The sequence below is a fragment of the Lonchura striata genome, chromosome 2 (assembly GCF_046129695.1).
Source record: "Lonchura striata isolate bLonStr1 chromosome 2, bLonStr1.mat, whole genome shotgun sequence".
Taxonomy (NCBI): Eukaryota; Metazoa; Chordata; class Aves; order Passeriformes; family Estrildidae; genus Lonchura; species Lonchura striata.
The window spans coordinates 91,203,157-91,229,940 of NC_134604.1; the positions used below are offsets into that span (position 1 = coordinate 91,203,157).

The 26,784-nt window shown below is 40.1% G+C and overlaps 1 protein-coding gene across 3 annotated transcripts in view; it reads right to left on the reverse strand.

The window, feature by feature from the left end:
• TMEM255B (transmembrane protein 255B) overlaps window positions 1–23,133 on the reverse strand; it is a 66,605-nt gene extending 43,472 nt beyond the window's left edge. For 2 of the 3 annotated variants that reach the window (XM_077781567.1, XM_021545626.3), the window contains exons 1-2: window positions 23,039–23,133; window positions 15,893–16,035 (exon numbers count right to left, since the gene is read on the reverse strand). In XM_077781567.1, the coding sequence (XP_077637693.1) occupies window positions 15,893–16,035; window positions 23,039–23,099 (204 nt within the window). In that variant the 5' untranslated portion in view covers window positions 23,100–23,133. Of the gene's footprint in view, window positions 1–11,355; window positions 11,419–15,892; window positions 16,036–23,038 lie in introns of all 3 variants that reach the window. The other variant, XM_021545625.3, reaches the window with a different exon arrangement.
• Window positions 23,134–26,784: the final 3,651 nt, after the last annotated feature.

Consider the following 26,784-nt stretch of genomic DNA (forward strand, 5'->3'; position numbering starts at 1 on the left):
AAGACTCCTACAGTTTCCACAACTGAGCTAATTAGGAGGTTTCTCACTATACCAGGTAATATGCTCTACAATTTATGGCCTGACAACATATTCTTTCCATAGGCTGGTTCTTAAATAATGGCACGGCTGTAATTGAGGCTCTGCTGGAGGGTTGTCACACCACAGGAGATGGGATTACATCATGTTCATTATTAATTAATGCCAACTCCATCATAGCTGTGCACTGGTTACAATGACAAGAATTCATAATGATGAAAGACCTTCAAGAATGCCCAAACTATGCATTCCAGCTCCTAAAGAAACCCTACAAAAAAAACTGGAGAGGGATTTTTTTATAAGGGGCATGTAGTGAGAGAACAAGGGGGTATGGCTTCAAACTAAAAAAGGGAAAATTTAGATTAGGTATTAGGAAAAAATTCCTTCCTGTGAAGGTGGTGAGGCACTAGAATAGGTTGCCCAGAAAACCTGTGGATGTCACATCCCTGGAACTGCCCAGGCTGGATGGGGTTTGATCAACTTGGCCTAGCAGAAGGTATGCTTCTGTATGGAAGGGGCTTGGAACTAGGTGATATTCTTTTTAAGGTCCTTCCCAGCCTAACCCATCCTGTGATTCTGTGTTTGTGTTGTCATACATTTAGATTAAGCCTCATCCTTAGATCAAGTAACCAAGTTAGAAAGCTATGGCCTTTTCACAGTATAATCACTGTTGAATTCAGCAAGTCCAGTCATATGTTGTTCAATATTTTCAGCAAAACCAAAGATCTTTGATTCAGCTGTCCTTCCCTCTCTGTTGTTAATAGTACCTCAGGGCATAGACTTGAGCCTGTGTGATTGCTTGCTTATTGTCAACTTAAAGGGCATCTTCTTCTCCAGTCCTTACTTTAGTTTCCTGCTGTCCAGCCCTTTCTCCTGCTCTCTGTCCCAAAGGGCTGCATCCCTCATCCCAGCTCCTGTGCCTACCCAAGCACACAGGAAGCCAGTGAAATTCACTCCATAGTCAGAAACTACTTATTCCCTCAAATAAGTGCAGAGAGAGATGTGCACTAGATGCAGTGCAAATGAGAAGATGACACCATGTAGTCATGACAGAAGGGAAGGAGGCAGAAGTGATGACAGGAACTAATAGATTGTTTCACCTGTTCTGTGTAATTTACAGTCCTAGGGATCATCAAAGTAAACACTAGGTTTTAGCTGTAATGAATAAATCATAAGGACTGGGGTTATTTTGTTGTTTGTGGTCAAGGTGAAAAAGCCTGCTGTTTCCCAGTATCGTGTCAGGGATAATTAGGAAAAATAGCAACATGAAAAGGCCAGTTGGTGTAACACAGGCAGGAGGAAAGTCCCATGAGACATTTAAGCAACCTCACATGCATAAAAACGTTGAATTAATTAGATAAACAAAGGGGAAAGAATACAGAAACCATATGACAGGTATAAATTACTATGCCAAAGAGAAAAAAGAAATATCAAACTCCACTTTCAAAATCAAAGTAGCATTTTCATTTGGAAAATTTATCTTTTTTTCCTTGCCCCACACCCTGAAGGGCAAAACTGTGAAAGGCAGGATTTGCAACATCTTTTGTTACACCTTAGGTACTCACTGTTCATTTTTATCATAGGTAGGCATCAGTAAAAAAGTAGGCACATTGCTCTCTTTCTCTTCCAGTGGTACTGCTGCTCAACTTTTGTAGATAATCCATCATTTAGGCTACACACAATGGGAAGGGACTGCAGAAGTATCCAAGGATGGGAAATGTGCAGCAGGGTGACTTAGCAGTCCTGGCTCTCCACCAGCCCAAGAAGGTTTATGCAACACAGTTGAATAAGAAAAGGAAGGAAGCACAAGTCCTGAGCCTGCTTATTCCAGTTCCTAAAGGCACACACACATCTTTAGGACAGGGACTACTTCTTTGCTGATCAGATGAACAGACTGCTCAAATTGCTGGAAACTTTTCTTGTGCCATTTGCTCTGGAAGTTTGTTAAGGAGATGGGTTAATTGAGCATCTGAGCACACTGACACAGACCTGGGGCTGTGTGATGGCTGTGCTGGGCCTCACAACAGGAGGGCCCACCCAGGACAGGAGGGCTCACTCTGCCAGGTTTGGTATTTTGCTTTAGGGCATGAAAGCCCATAGTTCAAAACTGTCCCTAGAAAAGCAGCATGGAAATCTTTTGCCTCAGCATTGTACTCTCCAAATAAAACCCTGTATGTTAGCTCTAACAGTTCCCTGATCTAGGTCTCTCTGTTGTTTTCACCCTCTAGAACTGTTGTCTTGACTCATGCCAATGCATTTGCTTTACTCTTTCTGTAATTCATATTCTCTTTTTTTTCCTAACTTGATAAAACTCATGAAGATACAGTTTCTGTGAAAAATTGTTATATGAAATAAAGACAAATTTTCCTATATTTTTATCTTCAAGCAATGAGAGATTGGTGGGAATTAAATCAGTAGCCATTATGAAACATGAAACAAAATTACTGGGAAATGTTACCTGATTAATACATTCTTTCTTCTCTCATAATCTAATATCAGCTACAAAACCAGACTCAGAATAGCTAGGAAATTATTTCAAATTGTTTTAGAAAGTAAATCTTTACTAGAATGCCCAACTACAGAATAAAAAAGCTATATCAAGGAGTTTCTGTGCACTTAAGAATTTGAAACTGGAGTCACCATTACATTGCAATCAGAGAATGAATATGATTTATGTGTAAATGAACACATTAAATTCAAGATAATTCATTCACTGATGAGCAAAATGCTTGTCTTGATTCAGTTAAAAATGCCACCACTGATGACGCACTATCAAGTCTCCTGGGATTTTGGTAGAATCTAAGACTTCACTGTAGTCCAACAGATATTATTAAAACAATTTTTTTTAAAAAATGAGATGGAACTGTACTGGCTTTGCATTTTCTAAGACAAGAAACAGAAGGAAACCAAAAAAAGGTTTGTTTTTTTTTTTCCTGGTACAGGGTTAGCTTTATTATCTCTAGTGCTCTTGTAAGCCTTCACAACATCCAAGAACCCCATATCATCCTGGTAACCATTACTGCAGTTCCTTATTTCCTTCTAGCAGCAGCACATCTCAGCTTTACTCAGCTCATTCAAACAGTGCTGCTGGATTTTGTCTCGTCTGAATTGATCCAACCCCCTACTGACATTCTCTACTTCAAGGAGGTGCAGTGCATATGCTCTGCTCCTCCTGTGTTTTTGCTCCTTTTAGAGAGATTTTTTTAAAATAGGTGCTCTGCTTTTCTTCCATCCCATTAAATTAGGTGCTTTGTGATCAGCCCCCTTTCCTCTGTTTCAGACTCATACTGTTACATAGGGCAGCACTGGGGTTTCTCAGGGCAGCTCAGTCTAGTGTGCTTTTCCAGACAGTGCCACTCTCTGGCCACCCTTACACAGAAAAGAGAAAAAGAAATCATCAGGATTTCACAGCTGGAGAAATGCTAATGATTTTGGAACCATCTTAATCAAGTTTTAGTCCAGTAGGCACTTCAAAATGGTAAGAATTCCTCTTTGGAAACATCAACAAAAGCACTTAGATAAGAACAGTTTAAAATGATTACACATTTAAGGGCATCAAATTCAGTCTAAAAGAAAAAGCTAACACAGCATTAAAGGAAAGGGAACAGAAGTGAAACAAATTTAGATTCACTGATCAACAGTGCTGACATTATAGGAATTCATCAAATATTTCCTTTTATGGATGCTCTTTTATTGCTTAAGCTGGAACAAGGTCATTTTATCACTTAAACAGCTGTTTTGAGTGGTATGAGAACAATAAACCAAAAATACATGTGCCATAAACGTTTATAAAAAATACATGTGCCAAAAATACATGTGCCATAAAAGTTTATGCTTTCTGATAAAAAATGGTGGAATTTACATAGGTCAGAGCTGACTGAGCAGCAAGAACTGTTTTTACACCAAACTCTCTGTTTTCACAAATCGATTGCATTGGTTTCTCAAGACACAGACACACTCTCTTTATAGAAATGCATGAATTACAAGTTTTCTTGTAGTGAAATTCTATCTGCAGAGTCTGGAAGATTGTATCTGTCCATCAAGGATATTCAGCTATTTAATATGAGCTAATTTGTCAACAAGAGGTTCAGAAACTGCCTGTCCTTTTCACAGGCACACCCCCACCTCACCTTCTTCACCATGCACACACCAGATTCCTTACTGAGACTTTCTATCCTGTGCTCCTGCTTGCTAGGAAGAGTAATTAACATCTTTATTGTTCCACAAACACATTTCATGGGTCATAATGTTCACTTTTGTTTTCAACTGTGTGACAGAAAAACTTTCACTACATAAACAGCACAAGAAAATAAACTGGCAGGTAAAAAGTACCCTATTATGCACTTAACCCCATGTGCGGTTTCTAAGAAAGATCTGAAAGGAACCACATCCCAAAAGACAGAGAACTTAAACTGACTCTGTGGCTTGAGTCTCTAACTCAAAAGAATGGTGATTGCCTTTAAAGACTTCAGTATTGGGAATAAGCTCTGGTAGTGGAAAGACATACTTTCATTCATACAGGTATGCATCTTCTTTCTGTTTCTATTGAAATTAAGCTTCCAGAAGCAAATGAAAGTAATTCTGGTTGCCAAGGAAGCTCTCCAAATAGAAACCAAAGAATCTCTCTCAAAAATTCTCCCCTTTGTAACCAGTATTCCATTTCTGTCTTCCAATGAGGTGAGAAACCTGAGGTGGGTAAGACCTGAGACTGGTACAACCAGTGGACCAGCACAGGGCTGTGTGGGAGGGAAGGAACTACAGTGCTAGGCTGCAGGTGGAGGTGCTGGGTGGCACCTCTCTAGCTATGTCAGACAGACACAGCCCTGATGATGGAGCATAAAGATTGCTACAGATCTGACTGTGCTACCCATTACAGCTTTGCCAGCTGAAACTACCTGGCACACACATCTATGAAGAGTCTAAGAAGCATTTTGCACAATAAAGACATAATGTAAGTAGCACAGTGGCATAGACTTCTTTGTCATTATTAGGGGTATTTGCCAGGACATGTCAGCTGTAAATACATACATGTACATATGTGAGCATATATTACAGGTTATGTATTACATGGGTATAATTTCTATATTAAAATATTTACATATAAATAAATATTTATGTGTCTAGTTGATGAATCTATGCTGGTAAAATCTGAAAACATACACCTGTAGACATGTAATATGAAATGCAAATCCATAAGGAACTAGATCAGGGAAGAGCTGAAACACCTCCCACATTTCCTTTAGTAATTTGCACAGTGAAAGTATCTATTTTTGTCTTTGAGTCCTTGAACTTCAAAATTCGCACTCTCTTGGGAAATTTATGCTATCTATCTTCAGGCATTTAACTCACAATACTTGGAGGATAGTTTCATGCCACTGTGAGTTGATATAACAGATCCTGGCAAAAGGGAGTAGTCTTGTTTCCTCCTTCTACAGATTCCTCTCTACTCTTACCCATGCAGCCCCACCAGTTAAATTTTGCTATGTCTGATGCTCACTTGGCTGTGAAACGTTTTACTCACTTAACTAGTGGAGACTATTTTTCTCCAGGGCAGGGAAGAGGAGCAGAAGGAGTCAGCAAGACAGAAGAAGGAGCAAAGGAGGTAAGAGAAAAGAGCTCTTTGTGTCAGTGGGCATTTACATTTATTATAAATTGGAAATCCTCACATTAAATGCACTAGGCCAAAGAATTGCATAAAGAAATCGAAAGTATTGTACTTAGTCTTCATTTATGGAATATATAACATTAATGATAGCAAAATGTCTCTCATAATATTATACTATTAGGAACAACTTTTCCACTTACTTACATTTACTTGCCCAAAGAACTTTCTTCTTTTAATTTCATTTGTCTTCTTCATTTTGGATGGTGCATTCATACCCACCAATATATCACCTATCCTCCTCCTCTGCAGCTGAAATAACTTAGCCTTCAAAACATCTTGTTATTCATCTCACTTCTACTCCTATTTTTGTGCAATATTCTCCTGCATTACGGGGAATAACACAGATTTCCCAGACCTACCATGGATAGACCACATTCCAAATCCCTTCCTGAAAGGATTAAAAATAAGCAGTGGACACCCAAGACTACACCATGCTTATGGGCCATCTATACATAGGCTGCTCTTCTCTCAACTAGAAACCAGACAGAACTGTAGTATGATATCTTCTGTAATCTCCTCAATATCGTAGAAGAGAAATGTGTCACTTAAGACAGGATTTTTTTTTATCATACCTTAGCTAACTAAAACTCCAGAATCTAGTGTAAACCACCCTTCAAGGTGTCTTCCAGAACCTAAGGAGAGAACAAGATGTCTTTGAAGAGCACCTCATTAAAGTTTTGAAGAGCTAGCCATGAGAGCAGGAAGATATTCTCAAAGAATAAGGTGCTTGAACTTAACAGCTAATAATATGCTGTTATATTTTGAAAAAATGCAGATTCATAAAGATGAGCCACTTGAGCTCATTCAAGTGTCAGTGTCAACCTATTTTGATTATCTTTATATAAATCTTGTCTCTTTCTGAAATATGCAGCTAGGTCACACCACAAAACCTAGCACACATTTATACCTGAAAAGGTATTAGTAGGTCTTTTCCATTTCAATCATTTTAAAGGTGCTAAACATTTTTACCTCATCAATAATTGTTTTTCTCTGAAATATGTGTGAAATATGAGCATACAGAAAATCAACACTGAAAGAAAGAAGTGCTGTTAACTTTGTTGGAAACTTGAGTTTAGGAAAGAAATAATACCTTGGTAATTACAAAGATTGCCTTTACATTTTCTGCATTTCCCCTGCAACAGTAAAGGTTTCTTCCATTTATTTGCACAGAAACATCAAAGATAGTCTCAGGGGATCTGCAGAATTTCATTGCTCTTTCTTTATTAAAACAAGCTGCTTTAATTCAGTTAATATGTGATATGAAATCAATCAGTAATTAGTATCTTTGATCAAAATCTGCACTGAAGCTAATTTATGCAGAATGTTTGATTTGCAAACAGCAAATGAAACAGAACATGTTTGAACAGAGCTAATTAGGTCCATATATAGCAGTATTATTTGGGGGGGTGTATATATTTATAACCATCACCTTTACATAAAATGCCCACTGGGCATTTTCTGATGGGCATAATTTACAAGATATATTGGTTTTGAAAAAAGTGAAAAAGGTTTGCCTCTTCTGAAAGCTGGCTCAAACATGTATCTGCTCCAAAAAACCCTCTATTCTGAAAAAGTCCGATGTTAAGAAAATAATCAGAGATGGTATTAAAATCCTACCACACACAATGTCAGTGCAGAACAGGGATGCTTGCACTGTAAGGGAAGTCTATCAGCTGAAAACAGAAAAGAAAAATATTGCTTTGTTTCTCCAACTTCAGCTATAGTGTCTTTTCAACACTTCATTTGAAATCTAATTCTTGTTGACAGAGGCTGGGAGGCAAGCATATTAAAGGACCTAAACTTAGCATCCCTTGAGAAGTCTGAATAAATAGCTTTGCCTTTTCTGTCTGTGTAGAGCTCCATGTTTGTACCTTCCTCATGTTTTCAAATTCTGCTTTGTTGGAAGCTTTGCCTCCATCTCTCTGAACAAGTCAAGGACCAGGCTGAGCACTAGGTTTATATCTGAGTATATCCTAGACATGTCAGTGAGAAAACAAAATGTTTGTTACCATGACAAAAACATGAGGAAGACTCAGTAGTGGATGACTTTGGGTGTCAGACCTGCTACACACAGCTGCTTCCATCCTAAGTACCAAGGTTTGTGCTTACCCACCATCTCAGGAGGGGTCATTCCTGCTCCAATGAACTCTCCCCATCTTCCCTGTGTCCTTTTTTCTCCTGTTCTCACACCCTTCCTGTCTGCTCTCTGTCACAGCTGTGCTGCTCTCATTGTAGCTCCCATAGTGAGGGCAGCACTGTGATATTGCAAACATTCAAAACCCTGGCAGCTGTGATGCTGCCCTTGAATCTCTCCATCACTCCTGTAGGCACCACAGCTTCAGAGTGCTCATTTTCAGCCTTGCAAACAGTATGGCTGGGCGAGGCTGGCACTGGAGAGACAGATATGTGAGTGGAAGCTGTGAACCATTGCTCAGTTTATGCATTGGGTTAGCTAAAACTGCATGCGTGGTGTCACACTGACATTGCACATTTAGGGAGTGATTCATTTCTGGGTGCAAGCTTGTGCCACCTCCACATATTTTCTGAGGAGAAACCTCTTACAGCACTCCCTCATCACTACTCACTGCTCTCAGCTCAACTTTGCTGCCAGGAGCCCCCACTCCTTTATGTAATTTCAGCATCTCATTTCCTAACTGGAAATACTTTGTACTGTAATGTGAGGAGATGGCAAGCAAGCAAAGAAGTGAGAACACTTCATGTCTTACAATCAAATCCACTTTATTTGGGCAGTATCATGTTTTTCACCCATCCAGCTAGACTAAGTGTGCCTTTGGAATGAAACAACATCCAGCTATACACCATCCTTCAAATCCGCTTTGCAGAGTGCAAGAGAGGCAAAAAGGGACAGCGACACATTATGCTTGAAATGCTTTCTGTTTGCCAGTTAGAAACATCCCAAATCAGTGCAAATCTTTAGTCAAAGGGAAATTTTGTTCTGCTAGTGCCAAGCTTTGCATATCAGAGCCAAGCACAAATGCTGAGAGCTGAAGTGAAATCATACTAGTCAATGAGGCAGAGCCTGCTTCTTCAAGCAACAGTTCCTTTGAATTAAGGGTTATACCTTGGTCAGCACATTGAACTCTCACTGCGGGCTCTGGGATGCCAAGAAGGAGGTCAAAGAAGTGCAACATTATTAATGTTATGTTTTAAGAACAAACGATTGTCCACTCTGCCTAACTGCGCTTTTGTTCCTTCTCAAACTCCATGCTCATCAGTTACTGAGTGCTGGGGTTTTGCTGTACTGGCTCTGCTAATCATTATATATTTTATGTTGCATTTACCATTTCATCAACCATGAAAGAATCTGGACTTAAAATGGACAGGTCACAGTGAAATAGAACTTCAAGACAAAGAGAGAAATAGATTTAAGTAGAATGGTCAATTTGAAATAGACTTTTTCCCTTTGCAATTGAATTTGTGTTCATTTTCAACTTAAATAAGAAATAAAAAATGAAGTATTGAGTCATTACAGGGGCCAGATAACTGTCAGAGCTACACTGGGTTAAATTCAAATTATGTTGCAGTAACTGCTCAAAGGTAGTCTGGTTAAAATAGAAGCAACTGAGTAAGCAATTTCTTTTCCTTTCCACTCCCTTTTGTCCTGCTGCAATGCATATAGTTTTTAGGTACAGGAATATAACATTTATTCTACATTTCTGTGCTTACTTTCAATCTTTACAATCTTATTGATGGTTGCAAATTTATTAAAGCTGCCCTAAACCCTTCCAATATACTCAGTTATGTCCCAGGGAATAACTACTACCTTCCATTGTAAACCCTTTCAATCTCACTTCCACAACTTTTAAAACCATCAGCTCAGCCTCGGCAAAGACAGTGTTAAAAGACCCACTGTGGATGGTTTGCAAGGCAAGACTCATAATTAAAATTTCTAGGTATTCTCTTAGTCTGTTCCTCAGAAACCCAATCTTCCAACAGCCAAATCATCTGTAAATGTTATAAGCAGAAAGCAGTTTTCCTTGTTCCATGCTGGGAAAAGCAAGCAGGAACTAATCCCAAGAATACTGGATACATATGTCTTCACAGTCCTTGTGTAAATGACACATGTCAAGGAATACTTACTTTAACTACTGCTTGCCCACCTTATGGCTTTTTCTGACATTTTACTTTTGCTAAGGACAGAAGCATAGAAAACCACGAGGTAGATTAGAAGAAAAGTGAAAAATCAAACAACCCTAAAATCTTATGCATGTTAGTAAGGTAGTACGAATGCTGTGCAAGATAAAGCTATTTTCATCTGCCCAGCACTGAATATGCAACTTGGAACCTGCTGTTCATCCTGGTATCTGATGTAGAAATCAGGAACAATAGTTCTTAATTAAGCTGTTCTGTTAGTAGCAAAATTAATGATAACTGACCTACTGCAGATTTTTGTCTCACAGGTCAAGTCCCATTTGGATTCTCTACTTTTAAATAGTGGTGAGCTGACATTGCAGCCTTTATCTCTATGAAGGAACTAAGTTGTAATTCTCTCCTCTACCCACTTGTGAATTTTCATAAAACTTTATGGAATTTCACACCTTTCAAGTCTTTAACTCCCTCCTGAATTTGCCTGAAATAGGTCAACATATTTTAAAAATGTAATAGAAAAGACAGAGACAAATATTACAGCATTATAAATCTTATTTCTTTGTGAAACCCAGCTAGAAACAAAAGGTAAAAGTGAGGGAGTTATTGCAAATACACTACTGACACTTACAGGTAATGCAAAAAAAGAGTGATACTATGAAGGAGTGATATTATGACCACTTGTAAGAAAAGTAGTTACTTAGTAAAATGCAGGCTAAATCCATCTGTTCCTTCTCTGAGCTTAACACCATTCTTGATTTATACCAGTGAAAGCTCTGCATTGTGAAATTAATCATATTTCATGATGCTTGGCTATAATCAGTCTACTGTGAGGTGCCCATTGGACAGTCAATCAAGATTGTTACTTTTTGCAAAGAAAGGAAGGAAATTGTTAAGAATTTCCACAAATTTCTTCCTCCTTCTTACACCTTCCTTTACCCAGATGACCCAAAAACTTTCTGTGACTTCGTCACATAAATAAAAGCAAACTATATGGGAAGCTAAATCTACAAACAAATCATATAGTATCTCAGATACTGTCTGACATAGCCAAGCAATCTTAAAAGAAAGAGCTCTAGATTTTTTTTCTTCTATTTAACAAATATACTTTCAGGAAAGTGTTCCTGACAAACTTCTTGCGCAGGATGAGATCATCTGCTAGGGTGGAGCTGATCATGTAGCTTGTTGCTGCTCAAACTGCTATTTTGCTCTCTTCCCATCCTTTTCCCAGTTACATGGTCCTGGCCAAGCTCTGGCACTTAAGTGATTCTGCCCTCGGTCAATTCAACTCACTAATCCAACAGGAAAGTAAATTCAGTAAAACAAAGTAAGCTTTTGTTTTGCCTTGTACAAAGGAACTTACTGGCCCATTCATGCTTCTCTAAAGCTTCTCAGAAGTGGTGAAACAAATGACTAACATTTTGAGGCAGATGAAGCAGTTTTAAGTTAACTGGAAATCCCTGCTTTTTGTATTTAATACAGTCTGATACAAAAAGAAAGAAAACAAAATTTTCATTTAATTAAACATTAAAATTAATGTTACTTACTATTTGTCTTCTGTTTTCTACCAGGTAGATGCCAACAATCCCTAGGAAAGATCCAAAGCCAAGCTAAGGCAAAGAACAAAACCAACAGAAATACATGAGGTCAGCTTCTCTGGACAGCATACCAACACATACAGTGATATCTGAGCTAATGAACCACACAGATGGGTTAAATGGGGTGGGTCAAGGGAAAAGGTGGAAGTTACTGTTGGACATAAATCATGTAGTGTAACGGGAAATGGCAAGGACTGCAGCTCTTTCATAGTTCAGTGCAAAATTTGTCATGCAGTAAACAGAAGTCTGAATAGACACAAATCGATAACCTGACTACTGTTACCACTGTCATAGTTTTATACCACTGCATAGTTTTACACAAGGAAAAACTAAGTAAAGTAGGAGAAAAAACCACATGTAGTCCATACATCATGATTTTTGAAAATTGCAAAGCTTTAGGCAATTGCAGACAGTTTTTCTCAATAAACAGATGCATTCCCCAAAGTTCAAACCCTTACAGTTATACTTGTTTGGTTTTAAAAAATCCTTGCTAAAATGCTAAAAGGATCTGTACAGTCATCTGCATCACCAACAGCCACAGGAGAGAGAGGGGAGGAAGGGACACTGAAGTAGGCTGGCCTTAATGCTCAGTGTTGCTTCAACATCGGGATGGTAGGAAAAGCCTCCTCCTTGTGATGGGCCCATGAAGGTTTGGAGCAGTAGAATCTCCTTGGATTCACAGTTCCGGCCCCTCTCTGCTCTGAACCAAGCTTAGAGCCTCTCCTCCAAGCACAAATTAAGTTTTTAAGGACTACATGTCCCAGCCAAGGGCTTAGGCAATGCCCATAAATTCTTTGCTGTTCCACACAGCTGCTCATGGCAGAAACAAATCCCCTGCAAGCACTTTACCCGCTCAGTATCACAGGAGGAATCCGTCACTCGCTTTCAAGAGAGCGACTGTAGGGAAAGGAGATTTGCTCGAGTGCTTTGGGAAAATTTATTTGAAAGGGAAGCACAAGAACTAAAAGCAGAGACTTTGAAAGAGTGGGCAAGCACACCAAAGCTGATAGCTAAATAGTAGAGATACTTGGAACTGTGAGCAAGGACACACTGTTCAGGGGACAGCAACTTTGCAAATTAAGATAACTACATCAAAATGACATCTGGTTCCAAGCCCCATTTTTCATTCCAACAGGAACAATCCATAAAACCTCATTTATGTCTGATGCAGGGAACACAGAATGAATAATATCCATTTGAATAAAAAGAATGACCAAATACAGAGCAATAACAATTAAATAAAAAGGAGCAGAATCATAGAGATCATTATGAAAGTTACAGCATTACTGAGATTGTTTTAAGATTATATGAGCTAGTTTTTCGTCTTTTTAGACAACAGGGAGTTTGGGAGTTCTGGGAATCCAGGTCAGTATGGTGCTGGGGACCCTGTTGAAAGAGTATAGAAATAGCAAAGAAAAATAATACAGTAAGTAGTCACAGAGAAGTGACATTAAATATTTAATTATAAACAATATTTATAAAGAAATGAGGCTGAAGCAGTTCCAGCTCTGTCTTTGCAGACCATTCCAAAAATGCAGTCCCAACAGATGCTCTAATCTACTAAATGCAGACACCTTCCAAAGCGTAACATTATATTAACTCATCTACACACAGAAATGTTTTATATTCAATTACTTTGGATGCATAAGTTCAGGTAAATACATAGCACTATAAAAATGTATTTAGAAAAAATAGTTTTTCAAAACAAATTACGAGTGACCACATATGCAGGGAAATTAAGGCACTTAACTTTTCTTGAAGCCAGTGGGAACTTGGCAGAAGCCAAAATATATTATGGATCTAACTCTGAAGATCTGTTCTGTAAATACTTCTAGAAACAAGTAAATCTCTGCCAGTGGGTAATGTTACTCATCTTTGTAGGTGTCTTCAAGGCAGAGTTAATTCCACATGGTTTTTAAGACAAAAATTGCTTACCTAAGATCAGTGGAGGTTTCACCTCAGCTATCAGCTGTGAAATTAATATTTTACTACTAAAGTCTATGAGAACTAGACCTTATTTTAAATTTAAATTAACACTGTCTGTCCACATATTCTTGCTTTTCTCTGAGCCCAGCCGCTAAATACAGTGACAAATTCACTCCCCCGGTTTAGGTATCTAAGAGTCTGGGATCAGGGCTCTGCTGGTTTTCTAAGCTCCCTCTGCTGTCAGCAGAGAAGAGGAGCACCTTTTGAGTGCTATTCAGTCCATGCTGAAGGAGGTGATGGTGGGAGGGGATTCTGCTCCTCTGCTCTGGTGGGATCCCAGCTGGAGTGCTGCCTTCAGCAGGGCTCCCAGCATAGCAAGGACATGGACAGGCAGGAGTGAGGATAGAGCAGGGCCACAAAGGCGATCAGAGGGCTGGAACACCTCTTCTATGAGGGCAGGATGACAGAGTTTGGGTTGTCCAGCCTGGAGAAGTGAAGGCTCTGAGGGAACCCTATTACTGCCTTCCAATTCCTAGGGGTGCCTTTTAAGAAAACATGAAGACATAAGCCAAGAGGTAATGCCTTCAGAACTGAAAGGAGGTGGGTTTAAATTAGATATTAAGAAGAAATTCCTTACTGTGAAGGTGGTGGAACTGGAATAGGTTGCCCACAGAAGCTGTGAATGCCCCATCCCTGGAAGTGTGTAAGACCAGGTTGGATGGGGCTTTGAGAATCTGGTCTAGTGGAAGATATCCCTGTCCAAGGCAGAGGAGTTGAGATAACCTTTAAAGCCCCTGCCATCCCAAACCATTCTACAATTCTACAACAGACAGTCTGCCAATGCTGCACTGGAGTCAGTCACTTCTGGCAGTGAGGCAGAAGTGAACAGAACATAACAGTCACACATCTCTGATCAGGATTTTGGCAATATACCATGTAAAATTTGAATAGCACTTTTAACGCTTGCTAAATGTTTGTGATATTTAATATTTTGATGACATTTACATTAGCAAAAGGAAACAAAGGAGACAAAGGAAAATTATTAATAAAAGGTTTTGTTTTCAAAGTAATCTAATAAATTCTTATTTTTCTATCTGTTTATTAATGAAAAACAAGATTTAAAAAAATATTTTAGCAGGTGATATTTTGCAGATGAGTGAGCAGACATTGCATTATTCCTACAAGAAACTAAATGCTGAAATAACCTGTTTTGTACACATGGGTTTATTACGTATTATACCTGTTAAAAACACCAGTTTAAAAATAAAAACTCTTTCTAGGAATGAAGGCAGATAAAGTGGTCTTACAAAGGATTTTATGTCAAATTTTGGAAAAAGAGACCTTTATCAGTATTAATCGATCTATTTTAGGTTAATGAAAGGGAAAATCATTATGTTAAGGTCTTATTCCTGGAACTACTTTTTGTTCTAATTTTAAAACACTACTCCTTATAGATCATTATCCTAAAATTATCTTTCTCAAAGTCCTGTTCTCAATATAACACTAAGATGTAAGAGGAATTGTTTAGGAGGAACCGTTCTAACACACAAATTATTAATGGTGTTTGCACAGTATTAAAAGATCCATATCCCTCTTCTCTGGGCATTTCATTCCATAGAGGGCAAGAAATTATGGTACTTACAACATACTTTGGTAGTATTGGAGCCACATACCTAAGTAGTGTCTAACTGTAAACATGTGAATTTCTTTCTTCTTCCCCTTGCAGCCTTTCCCTCCCCTAGGTTGACTCAGACCTTCTCTATTTGCTACCCATACTCCTCATATTTAATTTTCTTTTTTTTTACTACAGGTGTTTACACATTTTGAGATATCACTGCTCCCTTCTCCTGAGATCAGAAAGAGCCTGGGGGTTGAACCAGCAAGGGGCTGGCAGGGTTACTCCTCCTCAGAAGCCACAGAGGCACCACAGGGCAAAGCAGGCAGAGCTCGAACCTTGTGCCCACTGCAGAAAGGCTTTTAAGCAGTCTGTTCCCAAGGCAAAAAACATCACTAAGGATTTTGGAAACAGGATCTTGTATGAGAGAACTGGCAGCAAGCCTGCAACAAAGGATGTTGGGGAGAAGTCTCCACATGTCCTTTAGCAGGGCTTTTTCTGCCAGGGACACAGCTGAATTCCTGGCACACAGACACAAGAGTGGAGTGGCTCTTCCTTCCATCAAAACAGTAAAACTTCTAAAAGGTTGTTCAAATCTATCCCATGCCTACTGTCTACCCACACAGACTCCCACCTCTAATGGAGACCAGTGGGTGTCTAGCACAGATTTTCACACAGTTCCCTGAGCCCAGAACAGTGCAGTGCAGCCTTGACCTCCTTCTACCCTCTAACAACCTCTCCTTTGGGGCACTTCAGAAATATAGTTTACCCCCCTGCCTTACAACACAGTAGAATTAGATCAAAACAAAGCAGCATCTCTCTTCCATGAAATGACACAGGACTAATGCATTTTCTTTTTTTTCAATCAATCAGAGCTTCCCATTTACAGCTGATAATAATTTATTTGGATGTACCTAATATTCTAAAATGGGTTTTTTTACTTACAACAATGCCTGGGTAGTAGCCTCCCACAGTAACATTTTCTGTTCTTGTGGTAGCTGCCAGACCTATGGTGAGTATGAAAACAGACACCACCAGCAGTGCAACTGTGAACCAAAGGGAAGTCTTCTTCCTTTTTGCAAACTGTCCTGTAGAGAGTGAGGGGGAAAAGAAAAAGAGCATTTCATTGCAATCATGGCAGAACAAATACAAAATTATGAACTATTTTCTTTTGTTAATCTTTTCCGTTGTTGTTCTCCCACTAAGAAAAATTGCTGCCAGACAACAAGAAGGAATTAAACCCCACAGTTAGTTAGAGTATAGCTTAATGCACATGCATTCGGTACAGACATGAGTTTTTATTAAACTGAACTGTAAGTCAGTGACAATGATAATTATGCCTTATCTTCAGTTGCATTTTAAATTGTTGTTCAAGTTGGTGAGATCCAGCAGGCCTTAAATTCTTACCTGTGTGAAGTGTCAATTTGCCTCTATTTGGCCTGAATATAAAAATAAATATTTGAAACAAGATTAGCAGGTGGTCTGCATGCTGTCCCGAAAATCAATGTGCTCTTCATGTTTACTGGGGTAAGAAATCTGTATCCTTGAAGCAAAGCTGTAAAAGAATTTATCGGGTAGTGATACATGAGGCTTTTCTAGCAGAGGCTGCTCAGTGAAATCCTTTCAGTCTCACAAGAATTTGGACCCAGATAGTGCAAACTGAAATCCAGCATGCTCACCTCCAGCTTGCAGACTGCTCCAAGGCATTAACCTGGTCATCCCATGGAAGATCTGAGCTGTAGCCAGAGGTTACTCACACCAGGGGCCCAGCCCATAGCACAGACTTATGTAAGACTAAAAAAGCCATTAATACATGACTCTAACAAAAGACACCCAAGTGAATCAAGCTGTGGTCTCCATTTTTGGCACTCTCACTTTGGAGTGTGCAGGATCACCCTGTAGCACTGGGCCACGTGATGCCATGGTACCATACACTGCACCTGGGCAGGATGGAGCTTCTGAGAAAGCACAACCTGGCCACAGCAGGGCTGGCCTCTCTCCTTCTGTGGCCTCATGAAGCTGCCTGACTGCCTGGCCTCCGGAGAAGGCAGACACTGTGATGTTGCACTGGAGCCTGCAGGCAGCAGTCCTCAGGAGGAAGAAGGAGGTGAGAGGGGATGGCAAGCTTGCATGGGCCAGGCTCTGGGGGCACTGTTGGAAGCAAAAGCAGGAAAGCCAAAATGAAAGCAGAAGCTGTTTGCAATAAGTCACTTGAGTTTCATGGCCATTTTAAAGTCATGTAACTCAGTTAAATGTTTACAGTTAAGTTAAATGTTTATAGCCAGACTAGATCAGTGATGTTTGCAAACCAAGTCAAATCATTTCAATCAGTAAAAAAATGAATTTATAATAACAAGCTGTGTTTGCTGACATTTCTCCAGTAGAACAACCAGTCAAATTGATTCCAGTCTTTTAGTATGAAATACAAGCAACTTTCCTAAAGACAAATGCTGTCTATTGATGGTATTAGCTTACACAAGTCTCTCACCTGCATGTACAAAGTCTTCCTGCTAAAGATAAAGAAATAATTCCTAAGACTCACCAAACACCTCTCCTCCAGCCTATGTCTCTGCTATCTTCCTCTGGCAATTCCCTGTTAATCCATGGAGAGTCACTGGGCACATTGAAGCAGAGAGCTTTTTGTTAGCAATTAGTTTTTCACCGAGTGTGTGGAGTTGATGACGGTTCTTTCAGTGAAGCCAGTTCATATGGCCATGAAGGAAAACTAGATTTCAGATGTGCAGCTCCCCAAATCCGCTGTCATTCCTACAGACTAAAATGATTCATTCAATATATCTTCCACATTGTAAATAATATCTGATGCCCTTGCCATACCTTATCATCTTTGAAAAGTCATGGAGATTAAAGAATCCCCAAAACTGAAGAAAGGTGTATGCTCCACCCATTTTTTTAAAAGGCCAAAATGAAGATTGAGGGAACTATAAACCAATCAACCTCACTTTGGTTCCTGGGATGCTGGGACCAAAAAGGTGGAGTAAGTCTTCTTTTAAGACATTTCTGGGCACAGAATGAAAAGGTGATTGGCAACAGATTTACCAAAGCTAAGTTAAGTATGACCAGCCCAGGTACTAGCTATGGCAAAAAGACTGGACTTGAGGAGCATTGGATGTCTTTTGCCTTAATTCTAGCGAGATTTTAAACATGATGCCAAGTCCTGAGCAAAGGAAGGAACAATGCATTGCAATGATGTAGGTAAGGCACTGCCCGGTTGCAAAGCAGCTCTGCTGGAAAGGACCTGGGGGCTGGAAAGGACTGGGGGCATTCATGATGAGTTGATCATGAACCAGCAGCAAGCCCTAGCATTAGAATCCTGTACTAACAGGAGCATCATTAGTAGATCAGAGGAGCAACTACACCCATCTATTAAGCAAGCACTTTTTAGACAACATAATATTGCACTCGGTCTTGGGCCCTCTGTATAGGGAAATACATAAACTAACGGCAATGAATTCAACAGAGGACTGCAAAGAAGGTCAGGGGCTGGTTCTCTCTGTATAGGAGGCTGAGGGAATGGGGCTTGCTCAGCCTGAAGATGAGATGACTTTTGGCAGAGCTAGTTGCAGTCTTCCAATTCCTTTGAGTTGTTGTCAAGAGAACAGACTCAGGCTTTTCATAATGGTGCACAGCACAAAGAAAAAAGACTGCAGACAAACTGAAGTACAAAAGAGTGTTTCAGACTGGGTATAAGGAGAAAAAAAATTCAACATTAGGACAGTCAAGCATTGAAATACGTTGCCCAATAACTTGCGCCCTCTCCAACTTTGGAGGTTTTTAAGATTCAAGCAGAAAAAGCACTAAGAAACCTGGCTGGCCTGACCTCATAATTAACCCAGCTTTGAGCAGGAGGTTGGAATTGAAGCTGAGGTACCTTCCTACCTGAATTCTTCTATGGTTTTATGATAGTCAAGACAGCTAGACTAAAGAGTGGGTTGGGTATGTGTGCTCATATCCACTGATATGAAACTGCAGCTGCAATGTAGCCATACTCTAAAGGGACATAGGAACACAAACCTTCCCAAAGCCAGTGGGGCACATGATCCTCAACCAAGACTTCTTGAAACCACCAGAAAGTGCCTGAGGAGCCAAGCCACCACAACTTCCTCAGAGTAGCTCCTGTACTGGCAAAGGTTGAAAAGATTGGATGGAGATAATCTATGAGTCCAACCCAGCCTCCTGAGTTCTGATTATGAATAATGCAAGGCATGAATTTGATCACCCCGAGTTGCTAGAAAATGTTTTAGGAAAAGCATGCTCATATTTGTAATTGGAGTAAATCTGATGAGGATTTAGTGAGGCAGAATAGAAAAAGATGTCATTATTTGTATGGACATTTTTTTGTATGATCTACATTTTGACATTGAAATTTACACATGCCAGAAGAAATTTATAAATGCAATACTCTTCAACCCTCATATTTATTGATCTTTTACCACCTGCATCTCAAAATACAGGCAAACATCCAATTGTATCTCCCCTTTTTGGTAGCCTAGGAAACTGATAAATAACCACATTGCTAGCTATGAATTCCACCCTTAGGAGAGATGACTTATATACAGGAGCACAGAAAGGTCCTTTTGGAGAAGAAGCTGGCACATGCAAGAACTTATTCTCAAAGACTTCCACATGCTCAGAGAAAATGGGTAGAAATCAGGCTAAATTGGTTTTTATCATGGCTGTTTGGTTTTCCTTAGTCACAACAACAAAAATCTTTGCTCTATCAAAATATGTATAATTGTATGCCTATAAGCCATCAGTATACTGGGAGGCCTATGTAATATTTGCAAAGCAGCTTAAAATCTTCAGAAATTACTGCTCCAAAGGGTTCCCACAATTAAAAGGCTTCCTTTTGCAATTTTAGTCATGTTGGGCCCCAAGATTTTTCAAGCCTTTGTTTACTGCTGTTTGTAGCAGTTGCCATGCAGTTTATTTGGATCTTTTTTTAATGTACCTGCTGCCAAAATCCAGTGCCAGACTCAGAAGTCCTGTCTCCAGCTCAGGCAGTGTGCCTGGCCCAGGTTTCCTCCCTGACACTCTGTGGCAAGGCTTGGACTGAAGTCTGGCCATACACAAGAAAAGCAGTTAAATTAAGAGTAGAGGAAACATTGCAGTCAATATTTGTAGCCTGAATTTTCTTCCAACAGCCAATGTTCCTGGAGTGCAGGAAACAGTTAATGGAGGCTATTCACTTTCCAATTTTTTAGTACTGAAGTAATTCTCAGAATAATTTTGACATCTATTACCTTCAACTTCTTTAGCAATGATTTAGTATGAATATTATTAAGCTCCTAGTCTGGACCTTAATGCAATTTAATTATAACTTTAAATTCTTATATTTAGCATACCAAAAACCAAGCTTGTAGGAAGAAACCTTCTCCTATCCTTATTAGCATTAGCTTGTGGCTGGGGTCAATAGAAGGTATGAATATGTTATTAACATCTATTGGCAATATTCTTCAGCAGTTTTGACCAGTGAAGTATTGACTGAGCCTTGGGCACTGAGTTTTTTGTGGTATTAACTGCAGCAATAGGCACTATAAATTAGAGAGGTAACAGAACTTCCACATGACAGGCTTGTGCTTTGCCTGGCGCAGACCTAAACTGTGCACAAAAATGAACAGTCACAGAAACACTCTTTGCTTTGCTCACTAAAGATCTGTCAGGGAAAGCATCTGCTTGAGCCCTGCTTCCAGAGTGGAAGGTGAGAAAACACCACCAGGACAAGGAAGAGACACACCAGACTGCTGCCTCCTTGGGACAGAGAAAGGCCCATCAGGGGGGAAATTAAGATCACCCTCCAGAGAGCAAAAAGAAAAAGTGGCTGCTGAAGACCATACTCTACTGCACTCAGAAAAAACTTTTGTCTGTTCATCAGCTGCAGAAAACAAAATTGTATTACAATGCTCTGTTTGCAATGGGTGGGGGTTAAATTAAATTTGTAGGAAGACTATGGAAAAATAAATGGTTTTTGGGGAGGGTGTGTATGAGATTGCAAAGTGGTGGGTCTAATAATGAATAGTAGGGTCTGGATTTGAACAAAGCAAAGAGTGAGTTTAAAAGAAGAATGAATTAATCAATGATGAAACATGTCCATGGCACAGAATGTGTCCAGGGGCTGAGGGAAAGAAAGAACAGAATGAAACAGCATCTCTCCACCTTGGAAAACCTCCGTACAATCTGCAACTGAACTAAAGTCCATATTTAGACCAAAGAAACTATACTTTGCTAATTGTACTACTTCTTTTAAAATCTATCTTCAGACATCATAAAGTTGAAAAGTGTGGCATAATTTACAGTGAGGAAAAAAGTCACAGTAGGACGTAGCAGTTAGCTGGGATTACAACCACATTTGTTGAATATTAGCATGACATAATTCCATACCTTCTTCTTTGATCTAGTTATGGTGATCAAAATGGAAACCCTTCCTTCAAATAATACCCCAGCCTGATGTTTATTAGCATTTTACTATGAGAAAAAGGAAACTTTTGTAACAGGAAAAAAAATAGTATGCTTTTCTTATGTAATGGGTACTACTAAAAATTGTGACATATTTCAGAGTGACATTAGGTGCACTTAAAAATATAATTTAAGTGGAAATTCACCCCTGACAAACCTTAGTACCAAAGGTATGCGCTGTTTTGCTGCTATTGAGAAATTTTTTTGGAGCTTTTTGGAGCTAGATTATAGGTTTTTAATTACTGCAATGCTCATGTCAGTGCCATCTCTCTCTCAACTACAGTTTTGTGTATTTTAAAAACTGTTTCATGCCAGTGAAATTTAATTAATCCTACATTGCCCTCCCAAATTAAATGTGACGGATTGAGATGCTTAAAAGAGATGCTCACACCTGCTGTTGGTGATTACTTTCCCTTTTCTGATTAAATGCTTGACTTGTCCAGAGTGCTGAACTAATTAAACCAGATGCAACAGCATTCATTTCAAGCCACAAGACAGCAGCCTTATCAGGCCCATCTCTTACCTTTATTATTAATTTGTTGAGTAAGCTTCTACAAGTGCATTATATATTCAAGACCATGGGAAACAGTTTACAATTCTACTACAAAATATCCATACTGAACAAAACTAAAAAGCGATCCCAGAAGCCCTGATATACTACACAGTGTGGCTATAGTAAGTGATACCATGCAGTATCACTATGACCTCATTGTTTTGGCAGCAATTTTTTCACCAATAAATAATTTAATGAGCAGCTAATCACTAGTTTAAAGCTGGCATACAGATTCTTCTTTTCCCCATGACTACCTGAAAATGTTTTTAAGTTAGAGCACATCTTCCATGGCCACATTTTCAACATCAATATAATTCTTCTCCCAAGTTTAAGACAAAAATTAAGATCTGGTACATTTTTCACTAGGATGTTAAGATCCTTGAGTGAATAGCAAGGTCTCCGCTTATCCTTTCAAACGTTACACGGAGTAATTCCCACCAGTTCTGTATTTTCTAAACTTTAACAAATTCCGCTGGAATAACGGAATACTCGACCTTTCTTTTGCCACTGTATTTCAGGATGTAGGCTGTAAACAGAAGCCATTCAATTAGGAGAGCCAGGAGGACGGAAACGAACACAACACCTGTCCCCAGCCCACCCCGCACCTGCGGGCACCTCCGCCTGCTCCAGCGCAGCCACCGTCCAGCACGATGGCTCCCACGTTAATTTCGCGTCCGCGTCCCGTACCGAGCTCTTCCTCCGAATGTTAAACCTCCAGCGCAGGGATTCTCCCAGCGCAGCTGAAGGCTCTGAAGAAGAGCCGGTATTTTTAAACACCTCGGTGAGCGAGCGGATAAGAGGCAGCGCTGCCGCTGTGCGGGGCACAGCCGGGACACAGCCGGACACAGCCGGGACACAGCCGGGACACAGCCGGGACACAGCCGGACACAGCCGGGACACAGCCGGACACAGCCGGGACACAGCCGGGACACAGCACCCACCCGCGCCCTCCCGTCCCGTCCCGTCCCGTCCCGCCGGTTGAAGCGCCGGGGCAGCGCCGGCCGCCGCTCTCCCCGCCGCGTCCCCGGGGCTCCCGCAGCCGGCGGGGCAGGTGCCGGGCTCACCTGTGGGGTCCAGCACGGCCAGCGGGCCCGACACGGCGGGGGCGGGCGGCGGGGCCATCATCTCCGGGCGCCCCGCTCCGCTCCGCGGCCGGCGCTGCCGGGGCGCGGCGGGTCCGCCCCGCGGGGCGCGGCGGGGCGGGGCGGGGCGAGCGGCACTGCCCCCGGCCGCACTGCCGGCTCCGCTCGCCGCAGCTCCCGCCAGCTGCGACGCACGGACCAGGTCTTTCCTTGGGCAGCCGTCAGCTGCTTCACTCACTGTATCTCCTACCCGCGTCTCAGCCTTGGCGTCACTTCTGGATTTCTTCTCGGCCAATTTGACACCTGGAGGAGATCAGAACTGTACCAAACTTTCCTTGCAGCTTTCTTCTTCCCTTAAAAAATATATTTATGTATAAAAATCAGAAATAAACTGCTACAGCAATCAGAAATACTAAGTAAATTACTAAAGCTGGCATCTCAGAGACATAGGTTAAGGCAGGTGTAGGCTAAGACAGGAAGTGTCAATAGTCAAGAGATGCTGCAGGGCTTTTCTTTTTCTTACATGGTGTCTATCAATTTCTGAACCTCACTGTCTCAGTTTTTATTCCTTCTGCAGGTTTCTGACTCTTGTCCTGCTGCTTCCCAGGAACTGCCAGCTGTTGCTTCTAGTGCTACTTACTGCAGGCTTGTGTGACTTCTGCCTGCCACAGAGTCTAGCAACAACTGAGAAGAAACAGCCAAAGGCACTGTGCTGTTTTGATGTCCACTGTTCCTTTTTTCCTTTTGCCTGACTTCCCTATAGCAGAGAACATAATTTTTTTATTTTTTGTGGAAAATGTTCTTGATAGGCTGCCAAGTGCTTTGTTTATGTTGTGTTCTCCCACTTGCAAAAAGCACAACTCTACTTAACATTCTTGTTTTTCTTCTGTTCCAACCTCTAAATGTATATGTATATATCTATTTAACTTCTTCAGTCTTTGGCAGATTTCCCCAGGAAATGGTTAGATGGAAAAAGACAACTTTCTCACATACTACCCCTGTAGTGTATGAAGATAAGTAAGCAAGGAGCTAAGGCCAAACACAAATTTACTATTTTCTCTTCACATCCTTTAACCTGAAGAGGTAGAAAAAAGGAGAAAAAAAATAGGGTATTTGAACTATTTATTACTAGGTTTTAATACAATGCAATACAAGTTAATGAAGTAATAGACTGAGAAAACAGAGATGGTGATGGTACAAATAGGAAATTTGTTTGAAAGTGGTAGTGGATAAGAGTGATACAAAAGCCCCAAAATCTGGTAAAGACTCTCAGGTCTGAGGATGGCTATGAATAGAAGTTTTCATCAACAGTAAATTACAGCAAAGTTGGGGAAGACTTCAATTCCCTAGACAGATACAAAACAAAGAACATACACAGCATTTATTATCAGGTCTGATGGGCAATATACCTTTTATTCACCAGTAGTCACTGTTCAGACTCAACAGTCTAAAGGGAAGCTGTTCTATAACATATATAGATAACATATATATATATAACATATATATAATTCTTTTCAGTAAAATATAAGGATATTATAAATCTTTTAAAAATAATTTGATTATAGAAAATAATCTTTGATGAATGACTAGCATTATTTATTGCAAATTTCTTAAGAACCAAGGATATCCTACAGTCCTGGATATCAGAGGGAAATCATTAGGAAACTATGAAAAATGATTGATGAGGCTGCATGGACTTAGCATTTGAGCATGGAAGAATCATGGACTTACTTTAAATCCAAAATGAAAAATCCTGTATAGCACTTACATCCCATAAAAGAGGTTGGAATAGATCAAGAATAATTGTGCAGCTAGTGGATAAGTAGCTACCTGAAAATGAATGGACCTACAGGAAATAAGAGATGTACAGTTTGCTGGGTTGAAAACTGCAGGATCAGAGGAAAAAAAAAAAAAATAAAAATCTAGCTGAACCAGATGTTGCAAAGAAAAGGATAACAGATAGCAAAGAATTCTTCAACTACATAAATAGAAATTATTCAAAGAAGCGAGATATGTGGTGGCTAAATGCCAGGGATGGGATTAAGGCTGTTCCAAATATTGAATAAATACATTGCATCAGTTTTCAATGAAAAGAAAAATATAAGATGAGAGTATTTACAGAGAGCATAAAGTAAGCACAATAATATAAAAGATTATATTAGCTTAAGTTAGGCTGTTTCTTGTGGCGGGTCCTGGAAAATCACACCCCAAATGTTGAAAAAAATTTGTATCTGTCTTGTCAAGTCCTGAGCAACACGTTTGATAAATCAGTGAAGTTGGGGTTGAAGTGCTGTTATTGGAGGCTTTTGGAGAAGAGGAAACCTGTCTTCTAAAAATGCAGAGGGAGGGAGAGGAACAGTAACTCCATGCCCTGTTAATTTGACTGAGAAAATTCTTAGAGGTAAGTGAAAAATGTGTTCAGCTACATTATGATTAATCAAAGCTAGATCATGTCAGACTACCAAGATGTTTGAAAAAGTTATTCCTCAGGCAAAAGCATTGCAGGGAAGCAAATCTGTCTGGATGTCTTCACATTAATAGGGTCCTTTAGAGGTAAATTCTTAACATGGAGATGAGAGCTGCAATTCTGGGTTAACATCAGGTAGGGGGTATGTGTGTTTGAGGCATATTTGTCAAGCTAATGTTTACAATCTCACCCAAAAAGTGCCTGGTCAGCACTAAGCCTGAAGACCTCCATCATGTCCTTGATTTCTTCTCCTGCTTTACTCTGGCACACTGCAGGCTTGAAGGACTTTTGCCTTTTTCCCTACAAGTCATCACTATGGTAGCACATTCCTTGGAAATGAGATTGGTCACTTGTGAGATTTTGATTCTGTGTGTTCCTGAAATATTTTCTTCTTTATTTTGAACATGATCAATTTGTTTGGTCTTTCTGTTCAGGTCATGTTTTCTAGGCTAACAGACTAGGCTTTGCTTCCCTCTAGCCTCTGTATCATCACACTCTTTGTGGGCAACATCTTTCTTTATGGGTGATGCAAAATGACTGGGCAATATTCACAGAATCACTGGTTGGAAGGGCCACAGTGGATCACCTGGTCTGACCTCCCTGCTCAAGCAGGATTGTTCTAGAACACATTGCACAGGATTGCATCCAAACAGTTCTTGAATATCTCCAATGTGGGTGACTCCACAACCAAAACAATTATTTTTCAAAATAATTTTGAATTATAAGTCTGTATAACAGCATAATTCCTCTAAAATACACAACAGTTTCTCCCAGCTTTATATCCTATGCAAATTTAATGTACCTTAGATCCAAGGCCATCAGTGACCATACTGAACAATACCAGACAGCATGTCTGCAATTCCTGTCTTCTAGGACCATTGATAGGTATGACTCTCCAGCTAGTTATTTCACTCTTCTGCACTATTGAATTTACACTGTTTCTCTGTAAAGGGTCTGGCACAGGCTCAGAAATCAGTCACAGAGACTACCAGTGGGAAGCAGATTGAATGGCCCCAATGCACTTAACTGCACCACAGTACTTGGACTTCTACTGTATTCCTCAAAAAGTCTGGGAATTGTCTCCTCCTCTCATTTGAATGCCCAGCAGAAAGATAAGCCAGCCATTGCTGAGACAAAATTCAGGATGTTTAATAAGCTGGCTTGCCCAGTCACACCGGGTCATGACAGCAAGGCAATTAAATTTCCTTGGTTCATAGTATTTAAATAGTATTTATTGGCATGGTTACTGGTACAGTCCTTT